Raw genomic sequence first — 19803 nt, forward strand, 5'->3', positions numbered from 1 at the left:
TGATTTTGTGTGGGTATGTTCCAGTAATATTGTATCCATAATTTGTATTATTTAGCATGTTGGATAGTGGGTTCAGAGCAAGGCAGAACCAGAAAGGACTTAATGAGTCTCCTTGGTATATTCCACGCTTAATCTGTATTGGCTGTGATGTGATATTATTTGAATTTGTTTGGATATTAAGTGTGGTTTTCCAATTTTTCATTACTATGTTTAGGAACTGTATCAATTTAGGATCTACTTTGTATATTTCCAATATTTGTAGTAACCATGAGTGGGGTACACTATCAAAAGCTTTTTGGTAATCAATGTATGCGTAGTGTAGCGACCTTTGTTTAGTTTTAGCTTGATATGTCACCTCTGCATCTATTATCAGTTGCTCTTTACATCCTCGTGCTCCTTTGCAACAGCCTTTTTGTTCTTCATTTATAATTTTGTTCTGTGTTGTATGTGTCATTAATTTCTGTTTAATGATTGAAGTTAATATTTTGTATATTGTTGGTAGGCATGTTATGGGGCGATATTTAGCTGGGTTCGCTGTGTCTGCTTGATCTTTAGGTTTCAGATAAGTTATTCCATGTGTAAGTGTATCAGGGAATGTGTATGGGTCTGCAATGTAACTGTTAAATAATTCAGTTAGATGTGAATGTGTTGAGGTGAACTTCTTTAACCAGAAATTTGCTATTTTATCATTTCCAGCGGCTTTCCAATTGTGAGTAGAATTAATTGCTTGGGTGACTTCATGTTGCAAAATTATCACTTCAGGCATTTGTGGTATCATCTTGTATGTGTCTGTTTCTGCTTGTATCCACCGTGCATGCCTGTTATGTTGTACCGGGTTAGACCATATGTTGCTCCAGAAGTGTTCCATGTCTGTTATGTTTGGTGGATTGTTTATTTTAATGTGTGTGTTATCTATTGTCTGGTAAAATTTCTTTTGGTTTGTGTTGAATGTTTGGTTTTGTTTCCTTCTATTTTCACTTTTTTTGTATCTTCTGAGTCGTTTGGCTAATGCTTGTAATTTCTGCTTCTTTTCGTCTAATTGCTCTGTCGCTTCTTGTTGTGAGATTTTACCTAACCTTTTTAGTTTTTTTTCCGAGATTTCATTTCTTATAAATTGTGTTAGCTGTCCGATGTCTTTTCTCAGTTTTTCTATTCTGATCTGTAGCCTGTGTTGCCATGCTGGTTTTGTGGGTTTCTTCTGTGTGTTGGTTGGTTCTGATCTCTGTCTAGTGTGTATATTTAGTGTAGTGAGTGCTCCTATATAAACCAGTAGTTGTAACTCTTCCATAGTTGTGTTTTCATTTATTTTGTTGTGTATGATTGTGTTGATAGTTTTTATTGTTGTTTCGACTTGTGGGTTATTTGGTGGTCTATGCAAGAATGGTCTTATGTCTGTATTTGTGTCTTTGTATTCTATATATGTCAGCTGAAATTTTTCTTCTATATCTAACATGTGTGTCACTTCGTGTTCTATTTGTGCTTGTTCTGGTGGCTGTCTTAAGATTTCGTTTTCCTCTGATTGTTTAATTGGTGCGTGTTGTTCTTTGTTTGTTTGCTCTGGGATGTTTGAGTCCATTACTGTATTTTCTTCTTCTTCTGATTGCACATTATTTTGTTCCAGTATTTGTTGTACTTGTTGTTTGATGTTTTCTAATTCTGACTGGGGTATCCTGTTATTTTTGATTATTACACGGATCTGATCAGCTAGTCGTTGTTCTGTTAAAAATTTTAATTCTGGGTATCTGGTAATAAATGTTGTGTATACTTGTGATCTGTATCCAGTTGTGTTGGTTCCTAGGTTTGTTGCTTGGTAATAACAGAACATGAGGTGTCGATTAACTTCATCTGACCATCTCATCCTCTGTCTTTGTTTTCCTTCTAGGGTGGTTGCAGGAAGCATATCCTGCAAAACACCTCTATTTGGATTTAAATCATTTTCCAGTTGGCTAGCAGTGTCGTTACCATTGTGGGCGGGCATAGGGTTCAAGCGTCGTCCCCGACCATGACGGCGCTTGTCCGAGGCTTCTTTAGTTCTGTCCTGAACCAACTAATCACACTAAAGGGGGGTTAGCCCTATTAGTGGTTTGTTCTTTTCGTCGCCTTTTACGACTGGCAGAACATACCGGAGGCCTATTCTTTTCCCGGGCCTCCACGGGTATTATTATTATTATTATTATTATTATTATTATTATTATTATCTTTCCTTTCTCAGACATTATGTCTGGTTAAAAATGGAAAGTGACGCGGACCTTGATCAAGCGTGACTTCCTTTTAACTGTACGGTGTATGTTACATTGCATTTAGGAACTTTCGAGTAATTGAACATGTATCAATAATTACAGATTTCTGTAGTTGTATATATACGTTTGGATGTAGCTGTATTGCGTTGATGTACTGGTGGATATTGTGTGGTATGACTCCTGTAGTTGATAGTATAATTGGTATAATGTCAACTTTATCCTGATGCCACATGTCCTTGACTTCCTCAGCCTGTTGGATGTATTTTTCAATTTTTTCTCCTGTTTTCTTTTGTATATTTGTTGTATTGGGTATGGATATTTTGATTAGTTGTGTTAATTTCTTCTTTTTATTGGTGAGTATGATGTCAGGTTTGTCATGTGGTGTTGTTTTATCTGTTATAATGGTTCTGTTCCAGTATAATTTGTATTCATTATTCTCCAGTACATTTTGTGGTGCATACTTGTATGTAGGAACGTGTTGTTTTATAAGTTTATGTTGTAAGGCAAGCTGTTGATGTATTATTTTTGCTACATTGTCATGTCTTCTGGGGTATTCTGTATTTGCTAGTATTGTACATCCCCTTGTGATGTGATCTACTGTTTCTATTTGTTGTTTGCAAAGTCTGCATTTATCTGTTGTGGTATTGGGATCTTTAATAATATGCTTGCTGTAATACCTGGTGTTTATTGTTTGATCCTGTATTGCAATCATGAATCCTTCCGTCTCACTGTATATATTGCCTTTTCTTAGCCACGTGTTGGATGCGTCTTGATCGATGTATGGCTGTGTTAGATGATACGGGTGCTTGCCATGTAGTGTTTTCTTTTTCCAATTCACTTTCTTCGTATCTGTTGATGTTATGTGATCTAAAGGGTTGTAGAAGTGGTTATGAAATTGCAATGGTGTAGCCGATGTATTTATATGAGTGATCGCTTTGTGTATTTTGCTAGTTTCTGCTCGTTCTAGAAAGAATTTTCTTAAATTGTCTACCTGTCCATAATGTAGGTTTTTTATATCGATAAATCCCCTTCCTCCTTCCTTTCTGCTTAATGTGAATCTTTCTGTTGCTGAATGTATGTGATGTATTCTATATTTGTGGCATTGTGATTGTGTAAGTGTATTGAGCGCTTCTAGGTCTGTGTTACTCCATTTCACTACTCCAAATGAGTAGGTCAGTATTGGTATAGCATAAGTATTTATAGCTTTTGTCTTGTTTCTTGCTGTCAATTCTGTTTTCAGTATTTTTGTTAGTCTTTATCTATATTTTTCTTTTAGTTCTTCTTTAATATTTGTATTATCTATTTCTATTTTTTCTCTGTATCCTAGATATTGATAGGCATCTGTTTTTTCCATCGCTTCTATGCAGTCGCTGTGGTTATCCAATATGTAATCTTCTTGTTTAGTGTGTTTTCCCTTGACTATGCTATTTTTCTTACATTTGTCTGTTCCAAAAGCCCTATTTATATTATTATTATATTATATTATTATTATTATTAGTAGTAGTAGTAGTAGTAGTAGTAGTAGTAGTAGTAGTAGTATTGGAGGTGGTGGTGGTGGTGGTGGTGGTGGTGTTTCACAAAACCTTTTCTTTCCCCAGGTATATATCCTATCAATTGATATGTGCGTTGGTTGGGTGGGAAGTTGTATGTGCTGTACATTCTTTATCTAATTTAGTGTGTAGCAAAGAATGTTGTGTAGCTGACAGCCTATAAATGTTGAGTATTGATTTTAGTATCCCAATGATTTTTTTCATCATCATGTGGCTAGGGCCTTTGGTGACATTAAAAGCAACGGTGGTAACATTAAGAGTGCAACGGGAATTCCACTGTTAAATGCAGAGGAGAGAGCAGATAGGTGGAAAGAATACATTTAAAGCCTCTATAAGGGTGAAGATTTATCTGATGTGATAGAAGATGAAACAGGAGTCGATTTAGAAGAGATAGGGGATCCAGTATTAGAATCGGAATTTAAAAGAGCTTTGGAGGACTTATGGTCAAATAAGGCAGAAGGGATAGATAACATTCCATCAGAATTTCTAAAATCATTGGGGGAAGTGGCAACAAAACGACTATTCACGTTGGTGTGTAGAATATATGAGTCTGGCGACATACCATCTGACTTTCGGAAAAGCATCATCCACACAATTCCGAAGACGGCAAGAGCTAACAAGTGCGAGAATTATCGCACAATCAGCTTAACAGCTCATGCATCGAAGCTGCTTACAAGAATAATATACAGAAGAATGGAAAAGAAAATTGAGAATGCGGTAGGTGACGATCAGCTTGGCTTTAGAAAAAGTAAAGGGACGAGAGAGGCAATTCTGACGTTACGGCTAATAATGGAAGCAAGGCTAAAGAAAAATCAAGACACTTTCATAGGATTTGTCGACCTGGAAAAAGCGTTCAACAATATAAAATGGTGCAAGCTGTTCGAGATTCTGAAAAAAGTAGGGGTAAGCTATAGGGAGAGACGGGTCATATACAATATGTACAACAACCAAGAGGGAATAATAAGAGTGGACGATCAAGAACGAAGTGCTCGTATTAAGAAGGGTGTAAGACAAGTCTGTAGCCTTTCACCCCTACTCTTCAATCTGTACATCGAGGAAGCAATGATGGAAATAAAAGAAAGGTTCAGGATTGGAATTCAAATACAAGGTGAAAGGATATCAATGATACGATTCGCTGATGACATTGCTATCTTAAGTGAAAGTGAAGAAGAATTAAATGATCTGCTGAACGGAATGAACAGTCTAATGAGTACACAGTATGGTTTGAGAGTAAATCGGAGAAAGACGAAGGTAATGAGAAGTAGTAGAAATGAGAACAGCGAGAAACTTAACATCAGGATTGATGGTCACGAAGTCAATGAAGTTAAGGAATTCTGCTACCTAGGCAGTAAAATAACCAATGACAGACGGAGCAAGGACATCAAAAGCAGACTCGCTATGGCAAAAAAGGCACTTCTGGCCAAGAGAAGTCTACTAATATCAAATACCGGCCTTAATTTGAGGAAGAAATTTCTGAGGATGTACGTCTGGAGTACAGCATTGTATGGTAGTGAAACATGGACTGTGGGACAACCGGAACAGAAGAGAATCGAAGCATTTGAGATGTGGTGCTATAGATGAATGTTGAAAATTAGGTGGACTGATAAGGTAAGGAATGAGGAGGTTCTACGCAGAATCGGAGAGGAAAGGAATTTGTGGAAAACACTGATAAGGAGAAGGGACAGGATGATAGGACATCTGCTAAGACATGAGGGAATGACTTCCATGGTACTAGAGGGAGCTGTAGAGGGCAAAAACTGTAGAGGAAGACAGAGATTGAAATACGTCAAGCAAATAATTGAGGACATAGGTTGCAAGTGCTACTCTGAGATGAAGAGGTTAGCACAGGAAAGGAATTCGTGGTGGGCCGCATCAAACCAGTCAATAGACTGATGACCAAAAAAAAAAAAGGTCCGGGTGCAAATCTTTTGATTTGACGCCACTTCGGCAACTTACTCGTTGATGGGGATGAAATGATGATGATTAGGACAACACAACACCCAATCCTTGAGTGGAGAAAATCTCAGACCCAGCCGGGAATTGAACCCGCGCCCTTAGGATTGACATTCTGTCGCGCTGACCACTCAGCTACCGGGTGCTGACATCCCAATGATACAATAATTGTACATTTAATCTGAAGAATTGCGATTTGATCACACTCACTATCTCATAGTTTTAAGTTTTCATTGTTTTCTTTAGTGAGTTCATCTGAAAACCAAAATATTTAGTTCAACAATACCATTGCTAGTTGGTTCTCTAGTTCTTGTAAATCTTGTGAAAATGCGCTCATCACTAGGACTCACAATGTATAACATCATTGTAAATGTACAAAGCAAGTGATGGTTAGTAATATAGTGAACTTCCCTTTACATTAAATTTTACATTATATAAATAGCATTGCATGGACCTGACTCTGAGTTATGGGTAGGGGCCAAAGATGAGCCTTTATTTAATTGTAATACTATATAGCGATTTAAATCCATGAAATATTATAGTTTTGTCGTAATACGATTTATGTTGTTACCAAGTACATAACTACCTTTAAAAATTCATGTAAATATCCACTACAGTAGAGCTGAAAAAGATTAGCCGACAGTAAATTTCTTCACTCACTCTTAAAACCTAGCAAGTTACCAACTGTACCCATGTATCTGACCACTGTCTGTACTATTGTTAAATTGTTGTAGTCTTTACAGAGATTGCTTTCAGTTTTAGCGAAGAAGATATACCAAGGTCGGTCTCTCCCTCCCTCCCTCCCTCCCTCCCTCCCACCCTCCCTCCCTCCCTCCCTCTCTGCCCCCCATCCCCCTCCTGGCTCTCCCTCTCTCTCTCCTTATGGTCAAGGTGTATTCCTTGTAGAATCCTTTAGTTGCATATCATTTACCTTGCAGGTAGAAGCCTGCTTCTCGCATACGCTCTTTTGACAAATGTTCAATTTTAGTGTGTGCATGTAGATTATTGACTTACTGTTAGAAAAAGTTTACATGATCTCTCATCAGCCAACAGATATGTTAATGCTGGGAAATTTTTTTGCATTTTCCTCTATAGCATTAATGTAGCTGCCTTTAAACTAGTTAAAGTTATTGCAGAAACAAGGGAGTATATTTTATACTGTATGAAACAACAGCTTAAAAATATCTGTTTGTGAAATACAATTATACAATGATCTGCGAGGTAGCAGGACTTCCATTTGTTAATGGCAGTTGATGCCAGTATATGCTATTGGTAGTGTAGTTTCGGGTAATAGCATTGACAGTTCTAGAGAAAAGAAGTTACCAGAACATAAATGTGATCCACATTGTGTGTAAACAATCAAGTCATTGTTACATATGTTTCTTGCTACTTGTAATAAACAGGAACAGGCAGTAATTTCTAGAATGGTGAAGTATGAGAAAATTTGTAGAAGTTTTCTCAGAAACACCCACAACGCAATTCGTCAAGTTTATCTGAATGTATAGTAAACAACATACTGTATATATCTGAGAATATTAAATGTGACTTGTAATCCGTAGTTACCTTCTATCAGGATGGAGATCACCTACCTTAGCCAATTAGAATATGAATGTTTGCAAATAATTTGCCTGCAGTGAGCACATTTTCTTGTTAACACATTCTTTGTATTAAATTTCTTGAACTGCTATTTGTAATCACATAAAGGTGACTGTGGTATCAAGATAAGGCTACCCATTAATTACAGAGTAGAACTAGGGATGGTTTTGTAATAGTAACACTAAACATGCTGCAAGGAAGCTGGCAAGAAATGACTTGAGAACTACAGGACATGTAGTGTTTGCACCGTACATGTGTGGCATGGAAGCTTCATTAAAAAGTTACAAATTAAATTTTGTAGAGTTAGTTTGTCTCCACAATTATTTCAGTTTCTTTTTATTTTTCATTCTAACACGTTCATAAAAAGTTTTTCACCTCGAATACGTCTCAGAACAGGCGTCGATGTAAATTCGAGGTGAGCGAGGAATGAAAAAACAACTCGTATGTAATTAAAAAATAGCTGTGAATCTGTGAAATCAGAATTGACTGCTCGGTTATATTCAATACTGATTTGCTCCAACCCATTCAGTACTGATTTACTCCAACCCAAGCATTGTAACATGCTTATATCCTTCTTGTGCACGCTGTTCACAAGACAGTCAAGATGTCGCTGCTCAAGTTTTTCCCACTCTTCGAAAGTGGCTCTCCTGATGTCATCTAGATTGTGTGAAGTGTTCATGTGATGACACACCCCAAGTATCAACAGGTTCCGAGCATGCCCTGTCAGGTTCCTGTCAGCAGAAACCACAGGCCATTCCATTTGTTTAATTCGTGACTTTTTGTAGGAAGGTGTTCGTGTGGTAGTTGCGGTATGTTCCCGCATTATCATCTCGAAAGACTGACACGTTGTAGAAATGTCAGTTCCGAGGTTAGTCAATATGTTTGAAGATCACGTCCCCGAAGCTATGCGGCTGCATATCTGACTCGTACATTATTATCTGGCCACCGTGTATGATGATCGAGCATCAAACAATAATTCCTGCTCTCACTGATGAAGAGAAGTTGACACCATTGTTCCTAGTTCCATTCCAGGTGTTCCCTCATCCACCTACTGTGCAAAAGGTAAGGGGAGGGGGTTATTATTACTGTTGCTCATAATGTATGCCTAGAGATTGTATTGATCACATGGGGATTACTGCGTACTGTCCGAGTATACAAAGGCCTCCCAGTTGCCTCCAATCAGATATTACTCATTTGTGTTGCATTCCCTACAGGGGAAAAGGTAAGGGGAGGGGGTTATTACTGTTGCTCATAATGTATGCCTAGAGATTGTATTGATCACATGGGGATTACTGCGTACTGTCCGAGTATACAAAGGCCTCCCAGTTGCCTCCAATCAGATATTACTCATTTGTGTTGCATTCCCTACAGGGTACCTATGAATCTTAATTTGTGGAAAGTGTCCAATGTGTTTTTGACTATGAATGTCCACTGAAACGTAGATCTTCAAAGTTTTATGTCTCACAAAAGCAGTTGAATGTTCGAATGTCACTGCTGTGCTGAATTCTGATTTGGTGGGCAGCTTCCCGTGCCGACATTGTGCACACTGTCTGTGCTTGAAGTCACTCTTTGAGGCATGTTGACAGGTTTCAGTTCAGCATATTGTGGCTATGTGTGTCCTGTATACTGGTAATAGGGCAGCCCTTGGTCTTGCTGGAGATCTGCCCACCGTCCTCGCAGATATCGATACCAGTGTTAACAGAGTGGTGAAATTTTGTGAACTATCAGGCCTCGTCCCTAAACTAGTGGGGAAGGGCGGCAGACTTTAGTATGTTATAAACTGCTCTGCCTGTGGGGACAGCCTTCGTCCCCACCCATGAGATTTCCTGTTGATTTTTGATCGGGGCGCTGATGACCATGATGTCGAGCACCCCCTCAACCCAACTCATCATCATTATCATCATCATCATCATCATCATCATCATTTTTTCCTTTTGCATATGTATAAAGGTTGTTGAATAGATTATTGTAGCAGATGTTATAGGTTGTTCTCTACCTACTATGGCCAGATACAGTCTTAGGGATTTGAAATTAAACTATGGGTACATTGTGGTCCCATCTAAATGTCAAAAGAAATAGGCACAGGATTATATGAAAATTGAATGTATGCTATATTTTGTATTAAAATCAAATAATGGAAAGAGTAATGATAACAACCCACTGCATACCAGGGTTATTGAGCAGTTGGCAAGTACATAAACAAGTTTGAAACTGTTGCTTCTCTCTCTCTCTCTCTCTCTCTCTCTCTCTCTCTCTCTCACTCCCCCCCCCCTCCCCCGCGTCTCTCTCTCTCTCTCTCTCTCTCTCTCTCTCTCACTCACTCACTCACTCACTCCCCCCCCCTCCCTCCCCCTCCGTGTGTGTGCGCATGCGTGCGTGTGTAAAATAAAACATATATTTCTGTTAAGTCGGGGGAAGGAAATTGTGTAAAATCTTGGCAACAATTTCAGTTGTGTTTATGTGCTTGTCAGCCACTCTGTCCTGAATTATGTGGAGAGTGGTTACCTTTATTTTTATGTATTCTTCCCAGGACTTTTTTGTGTTTAAGTCATATCATCAATAGAAAGCTAAATATAACAAAGCCTTTGAATGATGATACAGTCAGAATATTATTGAATAAAGGCATGTAGCTTACAGCTAGTGTCACTCTTATTATCATTTGTCTGTCACACTGTGCAGTGCAGAAATTGTCTTTAGTATCATGCACTGATACAAAAGTAATTTTTTTATATTTTATTTCTTTCCATTGTCTTTATTTCAGCTGCTGAAGATGAAATATCCTTTGATCCAGATGACATCATTACAGGAATAGAAATGGTCAGTACTTCGCATCTTTAACTAAAGTTTTATCATGTGTACATTATTCAGTTTTAAATATTGGTCATTCTTTTCTCCATTGCAGATAGATGAAGGTTGGTGGAGAGGGTATTGTAGGGGACAGTATGGCTTGTTCCCTGCTAACTATGTCCAGTTGCAGTCATAGTGATGTGGGGCTATAGTTCCATTGTGATCCCATCAGAAATTATATTGTACAGACTTTTATGAGAATGTGTTGACATCTTCATTCACACTGGGTATTGGATTTTATGCATACAGAGTAGAGGTATCTTGATTTTTTTAACTTGCTGTAGAATGCATTTGTTCAGTATTTTAAACCCTTTACATTCTAAATTGCTAAGTAAAAGAGCAAATAAGTTTCAAGAAAACATATATTTATTTATTTATTATTTCTGATGTGTGTAAACTAGATACACCGTAATTTTTTACAGTATATCATTTGTTATCAATTCCAAATGATTTTACTAAGATTTTATACCTTTCATTTTTCACAGTTTTATTTTTTATTTTGAAGATTTATAATGAAAGAATGTGAACAAATAAGTATTACACTAAGAAGACTGTTTATATAACAATGATTTATCATCTTGAATTTAAAAAAAATTTGCTTGGTATATTCACTTCAAGGTGGTCACCTTTATAATGTAAAATAATATGAAACCAGACTGAGAAATTCAATGAAGGTTTATTTGTAACAGGACCTTCAACCTATACAGAGTTTGATAAAAAAACATGGAATTTTTATTTTCACCAAAAACCCGAGTTTCACAAAAGTGGCATAGAACTTCCTGGCACTTAGTGACTGTACAATCTTGTTGCAAGAACTCAAAAGTGCTCTACACCATTGAGATTGAAGAACACAGTGTGCACAACCTTCAAATCCAGTTGAATTTGATGAGTTTCATCTTCATACACACACACACACACACACACACACACACACACACATTTCATCACAAGTAATTATTCTTTTGAGCAGTTCTGGATCATGATGAACTTCATTCATCATCTCCTAAACAGTGTTCAATTGTAATTGCTTTTTGTCAGAAGTGACAAGCTGCTGAATAAGCCAAATAATTTGCAAACTTTGTCATCAATAATCATTTTCTTCATTTTTTACATTGTTTTTTGTTGTCTTCAGTGTGTTCATGGCCATTGTATAAACATTTTTACCAATTGTTTTATTCATAGAAGTTCCAGCAAAAACAACGTTCAATATTTCCAATGTGGTGGTGCAATTTATATCATTCTTAATGCAAAATGTAAGCAAATTCTTCATTCCATATGTTAAAAATCACCAAGCGTATCAAAGCACACACATCCTATTCGGTGGCTAGCAACAAGGTAAACTTCAGTGTCATATTAAATCAGGGGCAAGTACACCACCAGAAAATGTCACCATTGAACGTGTACAATCCCACACTTTCTTAATCAAAGTTTATAAACAAATGCTTAAAATTTCATTATAGTTGTGATTCTTATGATTTTAAAATCAGCAGAAATAAGTGTATTTTCTTTCTGCTTGCACCTCGAATAATAGTTTTAGCTTATCTCTGTTTTTAGAATGTATTGCTCATAACACAGGAAAGTCTTATAAAAGACTGATATGTTTACAAATGGTGGCTTCCTTGCAGTGAACATTTACTAATTTCAGATACATTTATGGTAACCATGTATATTTATGCAACACACTGATCTTCTTAGAGTTACTTGATAACTAATCATATACATCCTATCCTACCTGAAATGGAAGACAGACCTTACACTCCTCTGAATTACTAACATACGCATGAATGATTTTCCAAAAGTACATTGAAGATACAATCATTATATATGTAAGATATGGCAAGTACTTAATTGAAAAGAAACTGATACTATCTGTCGTTCTGAGTTGAGGTTACCTTTATTATCAGTACTTTAGGAAATGAGTTAGAAGATTTTAAGCAATTATAACTTCATATTAAACTGTTGCAAAAGAAACAGTCATCGTTTCTTTTTAGAACATAATTGGTAAAACCATTAAGGATGTTGTCTTACAGCCAAATAAGTTGGTATATTCAATTAGAGTAACTTGAAATGGCTATGTGCTACTTTGCACAATCATAAAGATGTTTTAATATTTTGAGTAAGTTGTTTACCATACATTGTCATATATAGTTATTGAATACGTTCTGTAACACATTTTACTTGTGGTGGAGCATAAGATACATATGTTCAGAAACAGTACTTGGAGAAGCTATTCTGTGGTGTTTAGACACAGATTAGTGAATTTATGCTAATCAAACAATGGAAAGTCCAGGTTGGAATATCAACAATATTATGAAAAGGATAGATTGTTACTCACCATAAATATGACACGCTGAGTTGCAGACAGGGATGATGATGACTGACTGCACCGCAGCGTGTCACCTATACAGTGAGTAGCAATTCTATCTTTTTCAAAATATTCTTAATAAATGCTAATGAAAGATAAGACTGTTCATAGTTGTAATGATATGCTTATATGCAAGTATACAAGTAAAGTTGCATATTTGAGTAGGAGAAATCTAAATTGTACACTGTATATGGTGGGGAAGGGGAGGCCATTAATAATGTGGAATTGACAAACACAGCAAGAATTATTGCTTATGCTACTGCTGCTGTTATTGTTAATGGTAATAGTGGCAGTAGAGATTAAGCCTTTTTGTAATTATACAGATATTAATTTTCATGTTCTTTCATCTCAATGTTACGACTTCAATTGATTGATTATTTACTCATGAAAAAAGGAAAAAAAAACTTCTGCAGAGCATATCTTTCTTTTGATATTTCCACTCTCGAGTCATTGTTTAACTCATTTATTGTGCTGCATTAAATGTATTCACTTAAACACAGATGCATTCAAAATAATAACAGTGATTGGGATGAGCAAGATCATCGTAAATAAGGTTAAAACGACATATGAGCAAGGGCAATGCGATCCTGTAATACGAAGCCTAGAATCGGTAATGAATTCTGAACGTAGACAGCTAAGAAAGAGGCAACCGGAGTCATGAAACAAACAGCCATAGTCAAAATCCAATAATTTCTGTTGGTCTCAGATGCAGTATGCACAATTACAGTCATCTGATTGACACAAAGTGTAAACAAAGAAGTGACAGAGAGCAGCCATGTCAGCTGTTATATGCTAGCTGCAGGTCATCCCAATAATTTATATCTTTGTGTAAATCAGTGACTGACTGCAAGCTGCCATCCAGTATTCGTGCCGAGGTTGTGAAACAGAATACGTATGGAATAAAGCTCTTTAAATCACTCAGTATTCCTGAATATGAGCTTTGTGGAAAACAGTGTACGTGTGAATGAATGTAACTCTCTCAGCTTTGTGAGGCTGTGTAAGAAAGTGCTTGCTTATGGAGGAAGTGTGGCTTATTGATTGATTTACTAGCTTGAATGGCTTTATGGGGAAAACATTCTTCTCAAACACAACTTTGAAACTGTTTTGAAAAGTGTTTAATACAGGCCGTAGACTTTGTATGGGAAGTGGTAGTGATAGTAATGATATGACTATGTATAACATTTATTTGCTTGACAACCATATAAGTGTATTTTCCTATTATATAACTTTTCCATGTTGAGAACTCAGTATACAAAAAAGAAGATTTTTACTTTCTGTGTCCTATTGTATACAGGTGGATCTTGCATATATTGGTCATGCTAGAGTTTTGAAACATACATAGTACTAGCACTCACTGTGTATGTTTGAAATAGGAACAAGAAGGTACACTACCATTCATATCATGTAACCAAAGTCTCATAAGTCTTCCAATGATTGGTATTTAATTGGAAGCCTGAAAAGTGGTAGAGTAAGAGAATTGGATCATTGTAAATGTGCCTCCCCCTGTCCCATCTTTGTGTATTTTCCATAATATAGCATATTTTCTTCAGGCATAGCATGATTATCATTTTTTAAATCCATGACACAACTGACATTGCTGCATTAAACATTTAACAGCCTTCAAACACACTGAAAATTAAAGAAGAAATAGATAACTGTCTATCAAGGGGGTTGCATGACTCCAGATGTATTTCTGTAAATGTCAGAAATTATTTTCATTGACCTGTAACCAAAGAGTTTGTAACATTCTTATGTAAATGGTTTTTGTAACATTTTGTTCTTGGTGCTGTTACTGTCTTTTTTTATGTAGATGTCATTATTGCAAAAGCTTTGTTCCTCAAGATTGAAATTGTAAGCCTTACTAATAAATCCAAACTGTTCATTTTAGAGAAAGTTGTTTAGATTTCCCTAAATGTCATTATTATTCATTTTAATGTATTTCTGTGATTAATATGTCGTTAAATATTGCCAGATGCTGTGAACCTGCACCTTATGCATTGAATTGTTATTGACAGTTTATTATAGAATTCTTGCATTCTTTCAAAGTAGTTTGAGGTGCCCACTTTTTTTAACTCAATTTCCTCATAATTGTATGTTTCATGTAATGTGAGTACGTGTGAGATCTGATGCTTACCTGATATGTCATCTCCGTTGTATGTGTAGATGGTGAATACCTACACGTGCAGATTTCAGGTGTTAATAGTCCTTCGGCAGTTTAGTTACTCGAATTTCAGTGCCAATGACATTTTCCCCAGAACTGCACAGCGTGTTGGCCAACATACTGATTAAATTTAATGTGTGTAGAATAAAAAAGTACAGAGTTCTGCTGTTTACTGAAATCAGTATCACACACTCCATCATCCATTTCACAAGTTTCATAATTCCAGCATTCTGAAGTTTATTTTTATGAAATTTTATTCATTTATTGTTAACTATTTTCATCACTTTCTAATAATTTTGTTTTGGGCAAATTTTTTATATCATAGATTGTAAAAGTTATTGTCTACCTACAGTGAATTACCGTGAAAACTTTTAGGAACCAGCAATTATGTATGAAGAGAACAGAAACAACACTATATGTTAATAGTAGTGAGACATGGATTATTAGAGTGAAGTCTGTTTACTTTCAGACTTTCTGCTAATGTAAAATAACTGAAATATGTCTCAACACTGCAGAACCCATATGGTAGTTGTTAAGGGTTAACAACATAAATGCTGCTTATTCCAGTAAGTGTTTTCAAGCTCAATTACAGTTTAAATATTTTCTGACTGAATATCTTTGTATAACAGTTGTTGGTACAATGTTGTGACATTTTTTGCTTTAATAGCATTGTTGGCCTTAAAACAATATTTGTAATCTAAACATGAATATAATAAAATTTATTTTATACATAAAATAATTGTGCTGGTTTTGTTCATATATCACCTCTACTTATTATTCAGAATAGTTTCTTGGGTATCATACTCACCCATCCCAAAAAAGGGGGGAGGGTAGTGTTTAAAATCTGTTGAACAGAGATAGTGTGTAAAGAAACATCCCCCAGGCTGTGGCTAAGCCATGTCTCCGCAATATCCTTTCTTTCAGGAGTGCTAGTTCTGCAAGGTTCGCAGGAGAGCTTCTGTAAAGTTTGGAAGGTAGGAGACGAGGTACTGGCAGAAGTAAAGCTGTGAGTACCGGGCGTGAGTCGTGCTTCGGTAGCTCAGTTGGTAGAGCACTTGCCCGCGAAAGGCAAAGGTCCCGAGTTCGAGTCTCGGTCGGGCACACATTTTTAATCTGCCAGGAAGTTTCAGAGATAGTGTGTGTTTCTCTGCACTTCATCTGATGACTGGGCCATGAGCATTATGCGTCATATAGATATAATTGATCCATTTAGTTATCTGTGAATATTGGACAACTGTAAACAAAGCACACTGGACCAGAATTGGAAGGAAGTGCAGAATGATGAACTGAAGACAAGCTGAAACTTGTACATCTCAGAGATGATACATTTTGAACTTATTCAGGTGGTTACGTCAGTTTCCACTGTTAATGTTTTGATGATCTCAGAACTGTCCTTAATCACCAGTCATTCTTCTGCATTGTACAAGAGCTTCCCAGATATGACCTTGGCTTAGGCAGCACAGTAAATCTCAATACTTATTCAGTTTTCATAGTTACATCTCAGTGTTGCTCAGTTTTGGAGCTTTGAAGTTTTGTTTGCCAATATACCAAGATGAGTACAATGTTACTATCTATCTCTCTTTCTCTATCTATCTATCTATCTCTGTCAGTGCACGTGCATGCAGGTGTGTGTAGGTGTGTGTGTGTGGGGGGGGGGGGGGGAGGAGTTTATGTGTGGATCTTGCTGTTTTAACTGAAGAATCAGTTATAATAAAAACAAAATTTTCAAGAAATAAGTAATGTCTTGAAATTTTGAAGAACTGCAAATATTTTTTTTATTTTTTTTTTATATTTTTTTTACAGCCTTGATGTTTTTAGTTCCCTGACAAGCTGGAAAATGAATATTGTTTGTAAGAAGTGTTTGATTTGGTTATTTCATTGGTTACACAAAGAGAAATAAGGAACATTAGCAACATTTGTCAAAGGCATTGTTATTTCAGAAAATTAAAGCACTTGCAAGGAAGCATATGAGTGATGTGAAACTTATATGAAATTTAAAGGGAGTGGCAAGTAAATATTAAAAATACCAGGCATTCTCACAAGGGGTGTGTAAATAGGAGATTGTAGACAATCATCATTCATTATATACTTTTTCCTGCCAATAGTAAATTATTGATGAAAGACCATTATGTGTTATATCTGCCAAAGTGTCTCACAGACTTTCAATATTTAATCTCAGTCAATGTAGATTTTCATATAGTAAAAGGCAACCAGTTTGTAATAGTATGATATTGTGACAAGCTGTGCTACATGCAATATGGGGTTGTGGTTAGCATCACTGTCTGTATGCTGTGGGTCACCAGTTCAGATCTGATCACCAGCAAAGATTTATTATTTATCTTTTCTAGAAAGTTCTCAAAGTTTCTTATGTTTGTAATGTTTATATATCCTGGAATATTAGATGTATGTATAAACTGTAGCATTCTCCATCCAGGAGGCAGTGCTGTTCTATCTGTATGTTAGTGTCAGTAATAAATGTACTTTCAGTGCTAAGTGTTATACTTCATTGATGACCCTACTTTCAGATTTTGACTTGATTGTGGTTTTGACCAGACAGTATTATACCAGTTTTCGGCAAATGTAAGAGAGTTGAGAGGCACTCATGCTTTTGTTTAGTTAATGTTCTTAGTGCTGGTGTCAACTGAGATACTGAAGTAAGTACATTTTTCTAAATGGAATTGTATACTTTTTAAAACTGCACTCTATAGCTCTTTAGAAGACAATTACAATGATATAGCGTTTGTTAATGTTGACATTGAAACCTATCATAAAAACTTTGAGAAATATCCCAGAATGTGAGAGCACAGGGGCCAGAAACAGCATTTGCTGTGCAAACACTGGCAAGCAGGTGTCTCGGAGCAGATTGCATAATTGTATACCGTAAGGTAGGTCTGTGCTACGAGCATAAAGCTTTATTTCCCCTTGAACCAACTTACAACATAGATACAGGTTCACCTACGAATGTTGTATATGGAAATACGGCACAGGCTAGAATCTAGCGAATCACAAAGGGATTAGGAAAACTATTTCACATTTGTGTATCCTCCCAGATTTACGTGAGCTGAAAGATAGAAATCAACTGTTCATTCCTCAAAAATAAAGGCCTCTTATACACTGCAGAAAGTAACTACTGTATTAAATATCTAAATGTTAGCAGGAAGATTTGACCTATCTTATCCTGTATGTGGCCTTGTGCTTCTTACGTAAACACATAGCTGTCGGACAACTGTCTCTACCTACACTGCTCTAAACTATATCTTATAGGATACATTCATTAAAATAATCATTTTATTAAACATACTTTGGTGACCACTTGTACACCGCAAAATAAATATTCTTTTTAATGAAATGTCATTTCATACAGAATGTAAGCACATAATGACAATGTTACCTGCTACATTGAATACACACTGTCAATTTATGTAACATTGCAATCCAATTTCATACACAATTAAATGAAATAAACAATTTACTAACAATGATTTGGTAACCACCCCAATCACACAACATAAGTTTTGTTATAATAAAAAAAAAAAAAAACTTTATCCATTACTTAAGAATGTGTTCAAACTGTTGACCATGGACTGAAAGGCACATTTGCAATCGCCATTCGAAAAAACAATGAACATATGTAATTACAGTGGACGATATGGTAGAGCATGCACAGGTGATTCGATGACATACATTGTCTGGCGTAGTTGGGGATTCATCATAGATAGCATTCAAGAGTGTTTTCCAAAAATAGAAAGAAAAAAGAAATCGAGAGGAGTCAAATTGGGTGACCTTCCAGGCCATTTGACAACAGAATTTCATCCTATCCAATGTCCAGGAAAGTTCACATTCAGTATTTGCGTTGCAATACGGGATGAGTGAAATGGACAACTGTCATGTTGCAGCCACATACTCTGTTGAATATCCAATGGCACCTCTTCACAGTTACTGTCTGTTCTTTCAGGAACAGATACTACCGTCATATATATAGTTAAAAAAATATGGGTTCCCGGCCTTTGACCTTCTTGTGCGAACGCACACACTATGCCCGAACTCGTACGGGACTTGGTATTAATCTGCCACGAGTAATGAGTATGATGGGCAAACATCTATTAGGCGCACTACGAATGTAGTGTTGTGGACATGTTGGTAATGTGGATCTCACGGGGAGCGTGCAAGGGATAAGTCCCTGCAGATGCACTATCCTCTGTGCCCGCGGTGGCTCAGATGGATAGAGCGTCTGCCGTGTAAGCAGGAGATCCCGGGTTCGAGTCCCGGTCGGGGCACACATTTTCAACATGTCCCCAATGAAGTGTATCAACGCCTGCTTGCAGCTAGGGTGTCTATTTAATTATCATTTCATTTCTAGCAAAGCTGCATGGTCATCCACGGTAACTGTTCTTTCGGGAACAGATACTACCGTCATATATATAGTTATATAAAAATAGCATATCCAACTTCTCTTCATTGGTGTACACGTCTGCACACAACGAATGTTGAAGCAGAAATGAGTGACCTGTTGTACCGAAAAGTAAACGGGCAAATATGTTGACATTCTGACACAGCGTAGCACAAAAGTTCTGCTTGGCTGTGTTTGCACCACTAATGCCAATTCTGGCCACCGTGCTGTCAAACTCTGGGACTTATTTTTTACAACAGATTTCAGTGTCAACATTAACAAATGTTATATCACTGTAATTGTCTTCTCAAGAGCTATCGAATGCAGTTATAAAAAGTAACATTAACCAAACAAAAAAATACGTACACCTCGACAGTCAAACATTTGCAGAAAATCACTCTATGATATAAAAGAGTGTGAGTGTGTGTGTGTGTGTGTGTGTGTTGTTGTCGTTGTTGTTGAGATTCTCACAGTTTAATTGATGACTAAGTGATTCACAAGTGTACAGCTTGTTATCAGTCTCCAATGGGAACACTATTTCAGCAAACTGCCTTGTTGGAATTATCAATAATGCTCATATGCATGATTAATCAGTGCACAAGATAATGGCAATGTGGTAATTTGCCAAAGTTTTCTATACGTTGGACTCGGGGATCCGACCGTTCATGTGTGAATTATTTTGTCACTGCTTGTCATGTGTA

General features: G+C 36.6%; 1 protein-coding gene and 1 non-coding gene across 2 annotated transcripts in view; both read left to right on the plus strand.

The window, feature by feature from the left end:
- Window positions 1-15599, plus strand: part of LOC126249055 (src substrate cortactin) — a 139820-nt gene extending 124221 nt beyond the window's left edge. The window contains exons 11-12 of the mRNA XM_049950689.1: window positions 10101-10156; window positions 10242-15599. Of these exons, the coding sequence (XP_049806646.1) occupies window positions 10101-10156; window positions 10242-10322 (137 nt within the window). The 3' untranslated portion in view covers window positions 10323-15599. The remainder of the gene's footprint in view (window positions 1-10100; window positions 10157-10241) is intronic.
- A 3315-nt stretch (window positions 15600-18914) lies between these two features.
- Trnat-ugu (transfer RNA threonine (anticodon UGU)) lies at window positions 18915-18989 on the plus strand. Its single transcript has one exon. It is a non-coding gene; the product is annotated as a tRNA-Thr (tRNA).
- Window positions 18990-19803: the final 814 nt, after the last annotated feature.

The sequence above is a fragment of the Schistocerca nitens genome, chromosome 3, assembly GCF_023898315.1.
Source record: "Schistocerca nitens isolate TAMUIC-IGC-003100 chromosome 3, iqSchNite1.1, whole genome shotgun sequence".
Lineage (NCBI taxonomy): Eukaryota > Metazoa > Arthropoda > Insecta > Orthoptera > Acrididae > Schistocerca > Schistocerca nitens.